Raw genomic sequence first — 18,475 nt, 5'->3', positions numbered from 1 at the left:
TGTTCCAGATGTGGGCCATTTGTAGAAAAAATTTGGACTTCTGTTATATATTTATCCATCTGCTTTTATGTAATGCTACAGGGTAGAGATGACTAGTACCTTTTCTCATTTCCCACATCCACATTTCCCATCCCTCAACAGCAACAAGATTCTTAGACTCCAGGATTTCCCATCAGGCATTTATCCTTCAGTATCTTTGAAAGTGTGTGTGGAAGATTTCCTGGTTACCAAAAAACAAAGATTAAATAGGCATTAATTCAGATAAGGGTAAATTGCTGCCCCTGTAAGGTGGATATGGTCTGAATTTATCTTCTTTACCAGGAAGACTTTGGTGGGTAACCTCATGCAATGGTGTCAGGTTGGCAGTTTTTAATATGTATCACTTTTGGTTCACACACTCAACAGGGTGATGTAGTTGTGGTTGGGCAGGGGTCAACCCTGGTCAGACTTGAATGTACAAGATGGGTGAAGCCTGGAAATGAAGACAGTGGGCACCAGAAGAGCTAGTGAAATCCTTAGTGGACCCATGTTTTTGGTGGATCATTAAAGTCTGACTTCCCCAGAGACTCAGAACCATCATCAAAACAGATTTCCCTAGCTTAGAGTGGTTTGCTCAAAAATATCAATGCATTTACTTGAACTTTACAATGTTACATTTCTTACATTGTTATCAATCTAGTTAGCTAGATTATGTCCCAGAAATTATAATATTCACATTTCAAGTTGATGTTGAGGAAACTTTCAAAGGAATGTATATGATTTCCACACAGAGAAGGAGAAAACAATAGAGTGATTACACAAGAAATCAAAAGTGGTCAGCAACAATTCAAGCTAAAGGAGTTTGTGCAAAATGAAACAGGATCTATTTCTATTAACATCTGGGATGTTAATTACACTGATTCTTCCTGACATCGGGTTTTAATTGTGTTGGCCATAGCAGTTTGTAGAGTTGTTCAGGTGGACCACAAATTAGAATGACTTAAAGAGAGACTCAAACATGAAAGTCCTTGAGACATGCACTGTATTCTCCCAGTTTTTCTAGGAAAAGATACAGGGCATATCTGGGAGAGTGAGGGAATGCAATGTTTATCAACAGGTTTCTCCAGGGATGGATGCTAGAGAAATAACTTAGGAGATGCCCTTGTATCAGGTTGTGAACTTGATTGTGATCTCTAGTGGTTGCTCTGGGCTGAACTGGACTACTGACCCCGGGAACTTCCTTTACTTCTTTTCTATGGAACAATGGCTTTGGGCAGGGAAAACTTTCCAAACAAACTTCCAAATAAATACTTATTTTGAGCAGATGGGGAAGAGGAACAGGAGGACACAGGTGATGAGAAAATTGATATTGGTATTGTTATATAACATCAGAAACACAGAACTCTTCCATTTGTTAGTTCACTTTATATAGAGAGCAAAGTGAGCTGATGCACACACACATAGGATACATAGGTATATATAGACACATATGAATATAAAGTTGGGAATTAATTAATTGGATAGTTGTTCAGAGACCTGTGAGGGGTAATTGCTGAATATCACTTAAACAAAACACTAAAGAATTGTGTCTCCTATTAATGTCCACTGCAGAAGTGAAGAACAAGATGTGCCCAGGATGCTCAATGGATATAATGCAGCAGTTATTCTTGTCAGCCTCAGGGCTTGCACAGAGGGTCCTGAGAGACCAGCTGTGGCATCATGGATATGGTAATGCATGGGCTGCATATGGGTTTGCATGATTGGGTGCATCCTCTAGTTCAGGATATTTTAAAACGACCTAAGATATAGGTGGTAAAGGGTGAAAAAATTCCTTAATATTATTTTCTGCTGCAGATTTGTCAATATTTTCCTATATCTGAATCCATAACTCTTCATTATTATTACACATCAGGTCAATGCATATTACATAATTCTCTCTGGTCTCATTATAGAAAGTCAAGCTACTTTAGTGAGCACATTCACTGAATCAGTCAAAATATTGTGAATGCCTGATAATAACAGTTTCAATACTTATATCAACAACTTAAAAATATTGTATATTGTCATTTGCATATTAGGAAATTTACAACAGTTTATAAAACCTTAAAATGTCCTACAACAAGCAAGCCAAGGGTAAACATGTGGGCATCCCTTGATTCCCCTCATCTAGTGGGCCATTTGCCATCTATAACACTGACCCTTCAACCATCTATGTTGTCCATACTGAGCACAATTTGAATATTGTCTTGGCCAGGCCAAGGCTAAGACACAATATGAAAGTAGACTAAAGAAAAGGGGCAAAAGTGATCAGTGTGTTTCATTGTGACTGACAAGGTCAGTTTTCATTGTCCACACAAGTCCGGGCCAAGGTGCCTTGAAGAGCAGAGCCAAGGACTAGTGAAGACCTGGTAGAACTTGTCCCTTACTTGTGTTATTTGTTAATTATCCCTCAAAACTAGTCACTATAAGTGGCTGTAGATCTACCAGCCCCTAGTGAATAAGCTACAATGGTGTGTCATGGTTACTACTGTGGATCATCATGGAATAAAAACTGTCTGTATACCCAGGGCCAAATTTTCATGTTCTGTGCTATATCCAAGAAAGATATCTATCAGAAACCAAGCTACAGGACTTCCCAGAACATGGTCATGCATTACTGTCCAGGAGACATACAGTGAGAGGAAGGCAGTGTGAGCCCAGACACAATATTGCCATTCAGATTGGGAGGAGGAGCCTGGGCTGGAGGAGACACTAAGGACCCACCAAAGTACCCAGTGCCAGGACCATGTGCAGTAAGAGGATGCAAAGGGACTTCTTGTCGAAGTCAGGGATGGTCTCTCCTCTTTTACCTCTCATATGCCAACAGGGACAGTTCTTGCTTTGGGCTTTGTAGCTCTAATCTCTTACATACAACACGCAATAAAGACAGAAGTGGAATTCTCTGTTTCCAGCTGTGAATTATCTTTAGAAAATAATTTTTTTTCAACCACTACTTTTAAACACATTTTTGAAACACCAGACAGGGCAGTGCCAAAGCTGTTTACCAGATGTATGGGTAGGACAGAGTGCAGTCATTTGGAGGCATGCTCAGCTTCCCAGGATGTGCTGGAATGTGGGGTCCAAGTTCACATCTGAGTAGGTCTGCCCTCCTCATAAGGACCTCATGTAAGTAGTGCCTTCAGAAGCCTGAGCTGAGCCTGTCCAGAGGAGATTAGGCATGTGACAAGTGTTTTTTGCTGGCCTACCTATTGTACATAAAGAAATAATGGGGAGTGTGATAATATATTTATATTAAAATATTTAATTATTTTAGGAGGAAAGAATATGCTAATAAATGGCACATGCATGAAATATTCAAGACATGTCTAAATTAAATATAAATGGCATCAGTAATACACTCTGTATGAAAACAGTTTACATTTTGATACTACATTTATCTTTTATATCTATTAATATATATTTTGAAAACCTGAGGGTGTTTGGGTGTCCTTGTGTATGTGATGCAAGGGTGGCATTTACTCTATGGATTTTCCATATGATCATAAAATAACTGTATGGGCCTGGTCCTTGATTCCACATTAAACCCATTTTTTAACAGAAATGGAGGGAGCAAAGTGAGGCACCTGGATGAGGCACCCATGTCTGCCCCAGGACTTCCCACATCCTTGTCCTTCCCCCAGAAGACATGGGTCTCTACAGGATGGTGAGTGTGCAAAAATTGTTCTAGGTAATCACATAAAAGTGATGACAGTGAGAGAAATAATGGTAAATACAAGCTTTGTAAACACTTTCAGGCAAATTCAGGAGAGAAATGTCTACAAATTACATATGATTTTTCATTATCTATAAAGTATACATTATATAAATATATTTATATACACACTGATAGGGAATAACAATAAAAATGTCTGTGGATACATCCTAGGACTGCTTTAATGTCTATTCTCTGTTGCAAAGTAAGAAGAGGGAAACTCAAGCAAGGCCAGGAAACTCCTCACAACCCCTCTCAGTGCCTGCCCCTGTGCCAGGACCTGTCTGCCCCCTGGTGGTACGGAGTGACCACTGCAGCCCAGCCTTTCCTGTGTGCTCAGGGGAGGTTTCTGTCTGGGCTCACGCTGACTTCCTCTCACTGTGTCTCTTGCACAGTAATACATGGCCGTGTCCTCGGCTTTCAGGTTGCTCATCTTTAAATAAACTTCATTCTTGGAGTTGTCCTTGGTGATGCTGAGTCGGGACTGAAGATTTGGGTTAAAGTTTGTGCTTCCACCAGCCCATATTATACCAACCCACTCCAGCCCCTTTCCTGGAGCCTGGCGGATCCAGTTCACACCATAGCTGGTTAAAGAGAATCCAGAGATAGAGCAGGTGAGGGACAGGGTCTGTGAGGGCTTCACTAGGCCAGTTCCCGACTCCTTCAGCTGCACCTGGGACAAGACACCTGAGGACAAGTATAACCCGTGAGTCATGTGCTGAGATGCATCATCCCCATTACCTTCATGTATGAATCCTGAGGCACTCACATCTGGGAGCTGCCACCAGAAAGAGGAAAAACCATGAGGCTTTCATGTTCCTATGGATGAGGTTCATGCCTCCTAGGAAATATTATCCAGACTGAGGTGGAGCCTGATTTAAGTAATTGTGTGCTGTGGTTTCATCTGCTGACCCACTTGGTGATTTGCATTTAGGAGGTGACTCTATGTAAATTAAAAGGGATGAGGGGAGGGCCTTATATTATGGGCACCCTGGGAGAAGGATGCTGGCTGAACCTTGGAAGAATAGAGTCCTGTCCTTGGCTGTCCCACACCCAACCCTGTTTCTTCTACTTAAAGGCAGGAAATATGTTAAGTGAGCTGGTCAGGGAGCCAGATGTGATCAAGCATCAAAGATGGTTTTTGGGTTCATTGTCATTGTTCTGTTAGTCCTAGGGAGGATATATATACAGCTAAAAACACCATCAAATTTTGTTCTTGTCACTACACAGTAGTGATGTTAAGTGTAAGTACATACTAGGATGTTGGTGCTATTAGAACCACCACAGTTCTGTTCATTACCTATCCTTCTCAGGAGCCAGAAGGAACCTGACTGCCATTACCTCTGACCTCCATGAATCATGAGGAACATGTGAACAACTGCCCTGAACCTGGCATATCATACTTGTGTGAATCAGGCGTGTCACCTACCTCAGTTTCACTGTCATCACCCATACATTGATTGTTTGAGAACTACTTGCCTATGAATGTCCCTCAGGATATTGGAAAATGAAAGTGGAAAATGAAAGTCAAAAGGAATTCCACCAAAATGCTTGAACTCATTTGATTAATGATTCTAGTGCCAATTTTAAGTTTCTTTTCTATAGCATGATAAATCCTAAGTCTTTGCTTTCAAATTATAGCTACATGAATACATGTAAAGAAGCAGCTTTGAATTACTTAGAAACTTCATTTCTAAGGATTTTTCAAACTTGAAATATGGATTTAAAAATAGCATAACTTGTAATGATACAAAATTAAATTTGTATATTTAACTTCTTGTGGATGATGTTGACTGTCAGTCCTTGCCAGGTTTAATTTCATGTAAAGAAGTCAATTGGCCTCAGTGCATTGTCCTCTTATATGGAAAAACAATGAGAGTTCATGAAGTAAACGCTCCTTGTGACAGAATCTGGGTTGCACAGTCAGGTAAATCCTTGGCAAGGGTGAAGGATAGTGTGATGAAAAGTTTAAACTCACTCTATTAAGTTATGTCTATATGTGGAAATAAACCAATGAAACTCTCCAAGTTTTCCCACTCTACATTAAAAATTTCCCAAATAGAAAGGCAAGACTGGGCCAAAGGAACTAGTAAATAATTAAGGAGTAATGTGTTAAGGGTAAATATGGCTAATTACAATTGTATGGAGGCCACATATTACTTTCATATATCACCCAAAAGAGTCAAAAAGAAACATGTTTTCTTTACATAAGGCAATAAAGAGTGTGTTGTTTTAATTAACAGTAAACAAAAAGATAGCAAAGTGATATAGGTGTCAATTTTTGAAGACATAAACAAGCCTAACTGATGAATATGTGATTTTTACTTCCTTTTGTTAATGTGATAATTACACAGATTGATTACCTTATGTCAAACCATCTGTACATTCCTGAGATAAATCTTTCCTGCTCATGTTGTATAGTTTTTTTATGTTCTTGGAATTGATTTACTATTATTATGTTGAGGATTTTTGTATGTACATTCATAAGGTTAATTGGTCTGTAGTTTTCTGTGCTTGTGATATCTTCATCAGGCTTTATGATTAGGGTGTTGTTGGCCTCTTAGAATGAGTTAGTAGTGTTTATCTCCTCTAAAGTTTTTGTTTTAGGTGCGAGTAGGTTAGGTGTTAATTCATATTTCCATGTTCCATAGAGTGCCCAGGGAAGTTATTTTGTCTTGGAAATTTTTATTGCAAGGTTTTGATTACTGGTTCAATTTCTTTGCATGCTATATGTCTGCTGAGAAGTTCTATTTCTTCTTCTTTCAGTTGGTGTATTTTGTGTACTTCTATTAATTTATCCATTTCCTCTGGATTCTGTAATATCTTGGCATACAGTTGTTTATAGTATTTTCATATAGTCCTTGCAATTTTTGCAAGATCACTGATTTTGTCTCTCCTTTCATTTCAGTTTTAACTTGTTTGCATATTCTCTCTTAGTTTCTCTTACAGCTTCTTCTTTGACCCATTGATTAAGAGTGCATCTTTAATTTACAAATATTTGTGATTTTTTCTGTTTTCTTTCATTTGCTTGTTTTTGTCTTCATTTCATTGTGTTCAGAGCAGATGCTTTGTGTGATTTAAGTTATATAAAATTTATTGACACTTGGTATGTGGCCCAACACATTGTCTAGAGACAATAATCCATGTGCAGTTAAAAGAATGTATATTCTGCTGTTGTTGATTGGATTATTCTTCATATGTCTGTTATTTCTAGTTCATTTATAGGGCTGTTCAAGGCTTTCTGCTTCCTCACTGATATTCTATCTGACTGATATATCCATTATTAAAAGAGGTTTATTGAAGTCTCCAACTATTATTGTAGATACATAGATTTTTTCATTACAATTGTCCTTTTGGATATATTTTGGGATCTGCTGTTATGTGCTGTTTTGGGCTCTGCTCTTATGTGCATATTTATTTATAATTCCCATATGTTATTGATGAATTCACTCATATATATATGGTCCTTCTTTGAAATTTGTACTAGATTTTTATTTTTTTTTATTTTAATGCATCTTTATTGAGAAATATTCACATACCATAAAAACTTTCTAAGTATACAATCACTGGCTCCCTGCATCATCACACAACCTTGCATATATCCCTATGATCAAATTTAATATTTTTCCTTACTCCAGAGAAGATATAAAAATAAAAAAGAACCACAATACTCCCATATCATTTCTCCCCTATTATTGCAATGAAGCAGTAAATATTACTTAACTGAAATATCACATTTTTATGTTTACGTGCACTTTTCTCAAATTCAGCTAACCCCAGGAATAGTGAATTCCTGAGAGAGACATTATGATAATTTATGAAATTATTTAAGAAACTGTGTAGAAATGACTCATAAGAGGAATATCAGCAAGGAGAACCCATACTTTGGAAGGTCAAAGTTCACCACATTTCTTCTGCACTTGTTCCTGGGGGTCCCTGTACTTGTTGCCTACAGTCCTGAAATGGCATATTTTCTTCCTGGGTCTAACTGTCTTTTCATGACTTCTCTCACACAGTGATACACAGCCATACCCTCGACAGTCATAGGACTCAGCTGTACAGAGAACTGGTTCTTGGATATGTCTCTGGAGATGGAGTGTCCACTCTTGAGAGATGGATCATGGTAAATATTTCCATTGTAATGTATTTCTGACAACCACTGAAGGCCCATGTCTTTGGGCTGATGGATCCAATACCAACAGGAAACACGGGTGATGGAGTAATCAGAGGTTGTGCACATGAGGGACAATGTCTGGGAGGACTTCAGCCCTCTTGGGCCAGGCTCCATTTGTTGAACCTGGGTCAATACACCTGGATAGAAAAAAAAGTACCAAAAATCATGATAAAATCCATACACCTCATCCATTCACCCAAGGGAACCTCTGGGACACTGACAAGGGGATGTGACCATGAGGCAGGAGAACATCCTCAGGATATCCATGGTTTTCTGGACAAGGCCAATTAATCTTGAACATTCCAGCACACAATGTGGAGGAACTGCCCTAGAGTTTGATATTTACCTTATAATAAAGTTGTGATTTGCATCATACTCTATTTTGGAATCTGTGAGAAGAAAAACTGATCCTCACCATAGAGGGACCACTCATTACTGAGAGCCCAGGGGACTGCATTTCTTGGTTAGAGAAAAATTTACTATCCAAAAATAATTCTGATATTGTGGTAGCAACTCCTCAGCCACATTGATAAGAAAACACCTGGTCTGGGCTTCTCACTACTCTCTCAAGAGCACATTATATGGTGAGTTCCCTCCTTACTTCATCCTAACATCCCAAACAGCACAACCTGGGAGAATATGTGGACAGCACATTGTACAGAGCATGGTGCCCACAGGCAACAGATCTGGTTCACATCCAGGCTTAGCCTTGGATAATGACATGACCTGAAGGTCACTGGACCCTTTGCAGGTGGTCCCTCACTACTAGAACAGGCATGTTCTACTACTTCCTTAGGCATCAGGGAAATGCATGTGAACAATTGCACTCCCAGGATGATTGTGCAATATTTGACCTGCTACTTCTTAGAGCCCAGAACTGAGAAACTTTTACTCACTTCCTTGATCTCTAAGGGAGAGTACACCAGCCTTCAGCTTTATTAGCACCTTTCACACATTTGTGATTGTCCTGGTTCTTGAAACATTCAAAAACTGTTGTACCTTTTTTAAAAACAGTTTTATTTACACACCATACATTTCATCCTAAATATACAATAAATGATTCCTGGTATATTCACATATTTATGCATTCACCACCACAATCTATATGAAAACATCCCCATTTCTTCTGAGATGAAAGATAAATATCACGTACACCTCCCTTATATAGCCCTATTATTGACATTTGGTGTGGATAACATGACTTTCTTACAATTAATGAATCAATATTACTATGTTCCTGTTAACAATAGAACTTAGATTGCATTAATTGAATTTATCTCTATACCACTACATTTTTAACACCATGTAACAGTGACATTCATTTGTTCTCATTCATGTAAAACTTTATTAGACTTGTACAATTAACCACCACCATCATCCATTTGGTTTTGCTAAGTTATACAGTCCCAGGTTTTATCCTCTTGCTTTCTTTGTGGTTATATACATTACCCTAATCTACCTCTTTCACCCATGATCACACTCAGCTTTGTTAATTACACTTACAGTATTATTTTGCCACTATAGACTATTGAGCTGCCCATTTCTGAACCTTTACAATCAACCTTATTAAATATTCTGTTCTCCTGGAGCTCAGTTGCCCAATCTCTGCCCTCTTTCTGCATCCTGATAACCTATGCCCTCGATTTTAACTCTCAGAGTTTGCTCATTATACTTAGCTCATACTAGTAAAACCATACAGCATTCATCCTTTTGTTTCTGGCTTAATTTACTCAACATAATGTCCTCTCAGAGCTGCACAATATTAAATTGCAAGTGTATATTGATAATTTGCCCTTCCACACTTCATCTGATGGACACTTGGGCCACCTCTATCCAATGTCAATCATGATTAATGCTGCCATTAACATCATTATGCAAATGTCTATTCATGTCTTTGCTTTCAATTCTTCTGAGTACATGGAGTTCTTTTCCCTGGTCCAGTGAACTAATTTTTATAATTCCAAAAAAAATCTGCTGGGTCCTGCACAATTGTTTGCACTTTGGTTTGAAAAGTGACAGAGTGTTCCAAGTACAATTACTGGGAAATAAGTTAGTGACATTAGCCCTGCCTCTGACCTACATGATGGAATTGAGAGGATGCTCTTTCTCTGAGAAGAGGGTTGAGAAAAGGTCAGCCACCAATGGAGGTTAGAGTTGTGGTCAGTGTGATTTCTGGGGGAGCCACTTACACATTTCCATCCTGGGTTCCCAGAGGGATGCCTCTTTGTGCTGATGTCTACTATACTCACATTTTGCTGTCCATTGTCCTTCGGCTGTAGGATTAATGGCTAATGGTTTCCTCTAAGATAGTAATGTAGGTTGATATACACAAGAATGAGTTTGCTACCATGTCTGAATTTTAAATAATGTTACATTGTCACAGGATGGACCACCCAGCATCTTTGTTAGGTCCTGTTGGTTGCTAGTGAATTACAGGATCTTTCCATGCTCAAGTGGAAGAGTTATACAAATAATGGCAGGGGAAAGAGACACAAAGACACAATTGATCTAATGAGAATTGCAAAACAATTTAAGCCACTAGAAAATTTAAACTTAAAGATTTTGATACACATTCTATTATTCAATTCTTCTCATTCTATTTTTAATATTATTTGGAGTATGATATATATATGTGTGTGTGTATATTCCCATAAATACTCCCATATATATATATGTATATATACACACACATACTTATATGTGGTCTAGTCTATTCGTGTTTAATCACAAAAATATTGTGCATGTTTCCCCTGCAAACAGTTATATATTATCTTTAGGATGAACACATTCATTATTTCTACATCAGTAATTGTCATATGGTCTGATGAAACAAGTTTTAAATTATAAAACAATATAGTGTGACAATGAGGAAACAAAATAAATGTATATTAACAGTGTTCTGGAGAGGAAGATTTGCATTTGTTCAGAGCACCATGTTTGTCCTACATTTTCTTTTTCAGAAGTGGCATAGTTGTTGTAAGTGCTTTTGGAGTGTCCTGAGCAGTTGCCTCTCTGGAGAGGAAAAAATGGCCTCCAATAGCAAGGGAAATCCTTCACAATCACCATGTTCCCTTATATAGGGAGGAACAGTTCTATGTGAATAACCTTGCCCAGGAGTAGGTATTCCCTACATCACTTCAAGAATATTCCCTAATGGTTTCTGCTGAACAAGAATATGTAATTGTGTTCTCAGCAGGATGCACATTGGCCTCAGAATGAACTTTCTTTTCAATGTCTAAACAAAGTAGAAATGTTGGTTCTGGAAAATAAAACCATGTCTTTTATGAACATCACACTCAATCCATCCAGAGAACCCAATGCCAGGACAACATCTTGCTAAAATACTATGAAGTTGAAGAATTGAGGTATGCTTCTGGGAGGACTGAATCATGTGCAGCCTGACTTCACTGCCTGATGCTGAGATAGGCTGACTGGAATAATGATAAGTGACACATGCTGAATACTGTCCTCAGTGCACCATTTATGAGATCTCCGAAAACTCACACAGAAGACTGGTCAACCATTGTTGGAACAGACACAGTAATCTCATGTCTATTTAAAGTTCCAGATAACTCTTCAGAATTTCCTTCCATAAATGTGGGGATTTATTATCCTGCTCAGTGTTGGGTAAGGTGTACTCAGGATCAGGATTGATCCTCTTGAGGTTTATCCATGATAGGAACTGTTCTTAAGACTTATGTGTCTCAAAAAAGAAATGGAACATACCTATTTTATCAATACATTGATATTGATATGTTTCATTATGTTATAGATGCATACAATATACAAATTTTAATGTGGTGAAATTATAGTAGATATTCCTCACCACTGATTTCTTCTTCTAAAGGAGTTCCCATCTAAGTTCATACAACTTCATGTGTTCCAGCTTCTCAGGAGCAAATCTTAGTGTCCTCCTCTGCGGTCGCAGTTGATTTGTCTGGGGGGGGGGGGCGGCCGGTTGCTGAACCCTCGGTTCTCGGCATTGCTCGGAGGGTACCGGCGGCGGGGGCTCTTTCCCGGAGGCGAGGGCGAGGCGGGGGACTGGGCCCGGTCCCCGGCGGAGGCGTGCAAGGTGTGGAGGGCGGCGAGAAGGGAAAGATAAGACACTCTTTCTTCAGTAGGGGTAGAATAAAAGGACTTTTATTCAGGGGTGAGCACAGGTTATATAGGCTGGCATAGAGGGCGGGGGTTGTTACAAGTCAATGCTGAGGGGATAAAGGGTAGGATTGGTTCTGAGAGGGTGCGGAGGTTAGGATTGGTTCTAAGAGGGCGCGGAGGTAGTTTGAAAAGGGGCGGGAGTTGCTCTGGCAACGGTGTCTGGCAACAGTGTATGCGCACTGGTGGTGGCGGGAGTTGCTCTGGCAACGGGGGGTGTGCGAGCAAGATAAGGGGGTGGGGAAAAGGCGGTTCTCTCCGGCAAGCCTCCCCTAACGGTGGTATTTTGGGTGAGGAAATGGGGCCTGCCTCCGGCCTCACTTTCCCAGGCCTGGGGGGCTGTGGAGGGCGCTGTCACCCGTGCCCACCACCCTCCCCAGGGGCGGATCCGGTCCCCTGGCCCAGGCCCACCAAGTTGAAGCACGTAATCAGTGTCCCGCACTCCTCTATCCTCTCAAACACCCAGTCATGTTCTTTCTCCCTTCATATATATCCCAGATGGACCATATGTCACTTTTATGCTGGTCCAAGCTACCATCATTCATCATCTATCTCTGTCACTGCAATAGTTTTCTTAAGGGTTTTCGTGTTCTGCCCTCATCTCTCCTTAGAAAATTTTCACAAAGCAACTAAGTAAGTTAAGACATTGCTCCACTTCTGAAAGTTCTCAATTGTCCTTCCTTTTCACTCATCTTAAAACCAAAATCTATTCTATGGCCTCTAATCTTTCAGACCTTGTCTCAATTGCTCTTCTATACTCCCTGCACTGTGGTCTCAAAACACTGTTGGAATTTCCCAAAAAACCTCTCTCCACATGCTTGGTACTTGTTTTTTCTCTGTTAGGAAGGATCTCATTGTTGTCTACATGAATGGCTTCCTCATATCTGTCAGGTTTTCCTACAACAACAGATCTTCAGAGAGATGGTCATTGCCCAGTAAAATCAAAATACCACTAGTCTCCTGTGACGAACCTCTGAAGGCATATTTATTACACTCTGGTGTAAAATGAATAATTTTATTTACTTCCTATTTTTAATAAATATTACTGTGATATCAAGCGATGAATGATAAAAAAAATGGAGCTATCATTTCCTCAATGGGAGGGAGAAATGAGAGTTGCAAGACAAGAGTTATTACAGAGAGGTGATTTAAAGGGATATGAGAGAAAATTGAGGGTTGCATGAGAAATGAGAAGGATAGATGTTTGAGGAATATTAAAGGTTTGAAAAGTGAGAGATATAAGTAGCTAAAATTTGTGCAAAGATTGTGGGAGCTATAGGAGATGATGTCAATATTTGTTAGGGAGTCAGATACAATCAGCTGAAGGAGTGAGTTCAGGAGGAAAGTGGGTTTAAAATGATGTCTGTGAAACCATTCAGGGAGGGCAGAGAGGCAGGGAGCTATATCAATGAAATAAGGGGTTTGATTGAGAGTCAATGGCTAGTCTGAGAAAGCTGATAGAAAAATGTCCAAATTAAAGATATTAGAGATGCTTTTGATTGATGTTAGGGAATGGAATATATTGGGAGAGAACTGTGAGACAATTAGGAGAGTTGATTCATGTTGATGTTGGGTAAGAAAAAAAGGGATGAGAAAAGACAGAGACAAGAGGGAGACACAAAAGTGTTAATAAAGATTGGTAAGGAATGGGTGAGAAGGATTAGTGAAATTCAGTGATAATAGGAATGTTATTCTGTGATTTAAGTGGCAGCACAATAATATGAAATATAAGAAGATTAGAAAATACAGGTTATTTATAAGGAGGGTAAAATAGAAAATGTAGAGAAAACAATTGAGATAGAGGATTTTAGTAGTACTAAGTGGTCTGTTACATATATGAGTGTTCCATGGGGATTCATAGCAATCAAAGAAAAAGAGGATTCAGTGACAATGGAGGCAACAGAGAACAAGACTCAGTGAAAAGGGAAGAAAGGATGAGAAACTGAGATCATCCAGTAGTAACAGAATCATGAGGTAGGATTAGGATGCATTTGGGAGAGTGGTGGAAGGAAGAAGGTTGTTAAGAAATACAGAGAAGTGTTTGGGAGAAACTTGAGAGATAGCTGGTCAATGTTAGGAAAGGTGACAAGGTTGGGTGACCCAAGTGTTACCCTCCATCAAGGATGGAGCCTCAGACTATGCTAATTTAGGCCTTTCCTGCGAGACATGGGACTTCTTTGATGGGCAACTTTGGCACTAGGCAAACTAATGGCTTTGCTGAACTAGGATAAAATAAATACTTAGGAGAGAAAGTAAGACAGATTATTGCTGGGTCTGACATGCCTACTTTTGTGTGAGCTGAAGAAAAAGATGTGAAATCCCTTAGGATTTATAAGTTATCTACCCTGACATACTCCCCTTTAGGTCATAACCTACCCCATGGAACATTCACTGATACTCTTAGGAATCTGAAACTTCTGACTACTCAAACATGTCTGTTTTAATAAGGGAATCTCTGCTTTGTATGCATGTGAGTGGTTTCCTCCTATTGCAATGGAACACATCTAATTGAGAGACTTCAGTTGAAGGCATACAATCCTAAATCTAGAGAAGTTCCCAGGGGAGAATGTAAGAACTAGAGAAAGACACAGACCCTGACAGAAAACTGGCCTTACCCTCTTTCTGCACCTGCCCCCAGGATTGATCCCTTTCTAAGTGTGTCCTGAGAGCACCCAGCAGCCCAGCCTCCTCCCTGCATGGGAAGTATTTTTGCTGGGATCCCACTACTATCCCTTCCTGTGCTTCTGAACAGCAGTGCCCTCAGCCCTCAGGACTTTCATTTGCAGATGCAACTGGTTCTTGGTGTCCTGGGAAATGGTGAATTTTCCCTTATTCGGTCTGCATATTATGTGGTACTAACACTACCACAAACAGCTGAGACCCAATCCAGTCCCTTCATTTGTGCCTGGCAGAACTGATGCAATCTGGAGCTACTGAAGTTGAATCCAAAGGCTGCACAGGAAAATCTTAGATATCCCCTGGGCTGTGGCAAGTCTCCACCAGACAACCAATCCTGCACAACTGCAATCAGTGGAAATAAAGGTGATTCACAGACAAACACACACATACTCAGCCACACACAGCAGCAGCATATCTAGATTCTCAATAATATTACCATGGAAAATTGAGAACAACAAAGCACAGCTTAGCACACACTTCATGGTGTGTGCACTTTCTCTGTCCTCTGCACAGAATGGATAGAGCTCACACAAACAAGGTGGGGATTCCTTTCTCAGAGCTGCACAGACTGGGCCTGGGTCAGCTTTCACAATCAGAGAGGTGAGTCTGTTATGCATGTCAATCTCCCCATAGGGCACATCAGATCCCTCCCTCCTGAGGAGAAAATTAATATTGGTATTGTTGTAAAACATCAGAAACACAGAATGCTTCAATTTGTTAGTTCACTTTATATAGAGAGCAAAGGGAGCTGAGATACACACACACACACACACATATATATATATATATATATACACATATACTTGTAAATGGAGAGAGAGAGAGATAGAGAGACAGAGAGACAGAGACAGAGACAGAGACAGAGACAGAGAGAGAGATGAATACAAAGTTGGGAATTAATCATTTGGATCTTTGTTCATGGACCTGGGAGGGGCAATTGAGGAATGTCACTTAAACAAAAAAAAAGCTAAGGAATTGTGTCCCCTATTAAGGTCCACTACAGAAGTGGTGAACATTATCTGCACAGGATGCTCAATGGATATAATGCAGTAGTTATTCTTGTCAACCTCAGGGTTGGTCTTGAGAGACCAGCCATGCCATCATGGATATGGCAATGCATGGACTGCATATGGGTTTGCATGATTGGGTGCATCATCCACTTCAGAATATTTTAAAATGATCTGAGATGTAGGTGGGATGGTGGCAAGAAAAATTGCTTAATATTTTTTTATGTAGATTTTTCAAAATTTTCCTTATATCTGAATCCTGAATTCTTCACTATTGTTACACATCAGGCCATTGCAGTTTAGATGATTCTGCACTGACACCAGTCTCTGATTACAGTCTTGACTCACTGTAAAAACTCAAGCTACTTTAGTGAGCACGTTCACTGAATCAGTCAAAATACTGTGCATGTCTGATAACATCAGTTTCAGTACTTACATCAGAACTTTAAAAACATTGTATATGGATATTTGCATATTAGGAAATTTACAAAGGTTTTATAAAACCTTAAAATGCCCTATAGCAAGCAACCCAAGGGTCAAAATTTGGGCATCCCTTGGTTCCCTGCATCTAGAGGGCTATTTGCCATCTACACCACTGACCTATCAACCATCTATGCTGTCCATACTGAGCATGATATGGATATTGTCTTGACCAGGCCAAGGTTAAGGGACAATAAGGAAGCAGACTTAAGAAATGGGGTAAAGGTGATCAGTGTGATTTGTTGTGACTGAGAAGATCAGTTGTCATTGTCCCCATGAGTTCAGGCCAAGGTGACTTGAAGAGTAGAGCCAAGGACTGGTGAAGTCCTGGCAGACCTTGTCCCTCACTTGTGTTATCTGTTAATTATTCATCAAAACTAATTAGTATAAGTGGCTGTGGATCTGCCAGCCCCTAGCAAATAAGCTGCAATGGTGTGTCATGGTTACTACAGTGGATCATTTTGGAATAAAATCTGTGTCCTTATACCCAAGACCAAATCTTCATCATCTGCACAATACTCGAGAAAGATATCTCTCTGAAACCAAGCTCAAGAATGCCTAGAACACAGCCATGTATTACTCTGTAGAAGACATACAGTGAGAGGCAGGCAGTGTGAGCCCAGACACAATATTCACATTCAGGTTTGCAGGAGGAGTTTGGGTTGCAGGAGACATGAATGACCCACCAAATTACCCAGTGCCAGGAGCAGGTGCAGCAAGGGACTGGAGAGGGGTTTCCTGTTGAAGTCAGGGGTTGTCTCTCTGCTAGCTCTCAGATGTCCCCAGGGACAATTCTTGCTTTGCTCTTTGTAGGTCTAATGTCTTACATACAATAGAAATGAAGGCAGAAATGGAATTCTCTGTTTCTGACTGTGAATTATCATTAGTAAATAAATTTTTCTTCAGCCACTTCTTCTTAACCATTTTTAAAACACAAGACAGAAATGACAGAGCTGCTTCCCAGATGTATGTGTATGACTGAGTGCAGTCATTTGGAGGCATGCTTGGCTCCCCAGGATGTGCTTTAACATGAGGTCCAAGCTCAAGTCTGAGTAGATATGACCATCCCAAGAGAAATATCATGTTAGACTGCCTGCAGAAGCTGAGGCTGTGCAGAGAGGATTAGACATGTGACAAGTTTTTTCAGCTGCCCTCTCTGTTGCACAGAAAACAATAATGGGTAGCTTGATATTATATTTATATTAAAATATTTGATTATTTTAGGAGAAATGAATATGCAAATAGATATTTGGCACGTGCATGAAATATTAGCGATGTCCCTAAATCAAATATGAATTGCATCAGGAGTGCACTTTGTATGCAATTATTTTGCTTTGTGATACTATGTTTTATCTTACAAATATATTAATACATATTTGAAAATGTGAGTGTGTTTGTGTGCCCATGAGTGTGTTGAAAAATCGTGGCATTCACTTTATGGCATTTCCATAGGATATTATTTTATAAAGGCCTTAAAGTGATAGTTGGGGCCTGGTGTTTCATTCCATGTTTAACCAATTTTTAACAGAGATGGTGGGAGCAAAGTGAGGCACTTGGCTGAGGCACCTACATATGTGCCAGGATTTCCAACATCCTCATTCATTCCCCTAAAAACATGGATCTCTACAGGATGGTGGGTGTGCACAATTTCATCTAGGTTTTCACAGAAAAGTGATGAAATTATGGTAAATGCAAGCTTCATAAACACTTTCAGGCAAATTCAGAAGGGGAGAAATATCTACAAATTTTGTATGAATTTCATTATATACATAATGTATGCATTATATAAATACATTTATATAGTGACCCACACACATAGGGAATAACAATCAAAATATCTTCTGTGGATATGTCCTAGGACTGCTTAGAAAATATTTAATGACTGTTCTCTGTTGCAAAGCAAGAAGAGGGAAACTCAGACAATGCCAGGAAACTTCTCACAGCACCTCTCTGCACCTGCCCTTGTTCCAGGACCTGTGCACCCCCCTGGTGACCACAAGCGACTATTGAAGCCCATCCCTCTTTTGTACCCTGCAGGGGAAGTTTGTGTCTGACCTCACCCTGAGTTCCCTTGTGTCTTTCACACAGTAATACATGGCAGTGTCTTTGGTTCTCAGGCTGCTCAGCTTGGTGATGTCAAGTCAAGACTGAAGCTTTGGGTTATAGTTTGTGCTTCCACCAGTGCTTATTATTATGGACAGTGTAGCTGTTTTAGCTGGCCAGCATTTGCAGCCTCATTCCAGGGTCCTA

General features: G+C 39.8%; 1 gene segment (V, D, J or C); it reads right to left on the bottom strand.

Annotated features, from left to right (window-relative positions):
- Positions 1–3,911: 3,911 nt before the first annotated feature.
- Positions 3,912–4,612, bottom strand: LOC119515991. The segment is given in 2 exon segments: positions 3,912–4,417; positions 4,500–4,612. Coding segments are annotated over 2 exon segments (573 nt in total).
- Between the last annotated feature and the right edge of the window lie 13,863 nt (positions 4,613–18,475).

This window comes from Choloepus didactylus, chromosome 19, assembly GCF_015220235.1.
Source record: "Choloepus didactylus isolate mChoDid1 chromosome 19, mChoDid1.pri, whole genome shotgun sequence".
NCBI lineage: Eukaryota > Metazoa > Chordata > Mammalia > Pilosa > Megalonychidae > Choloepus > Choloepus didactylus.
The sequence above is the reverse complement of the archived record's forward strand: the minus strand, read 5'-3'. Positions and strand labels throughout refer to the sequence as shown.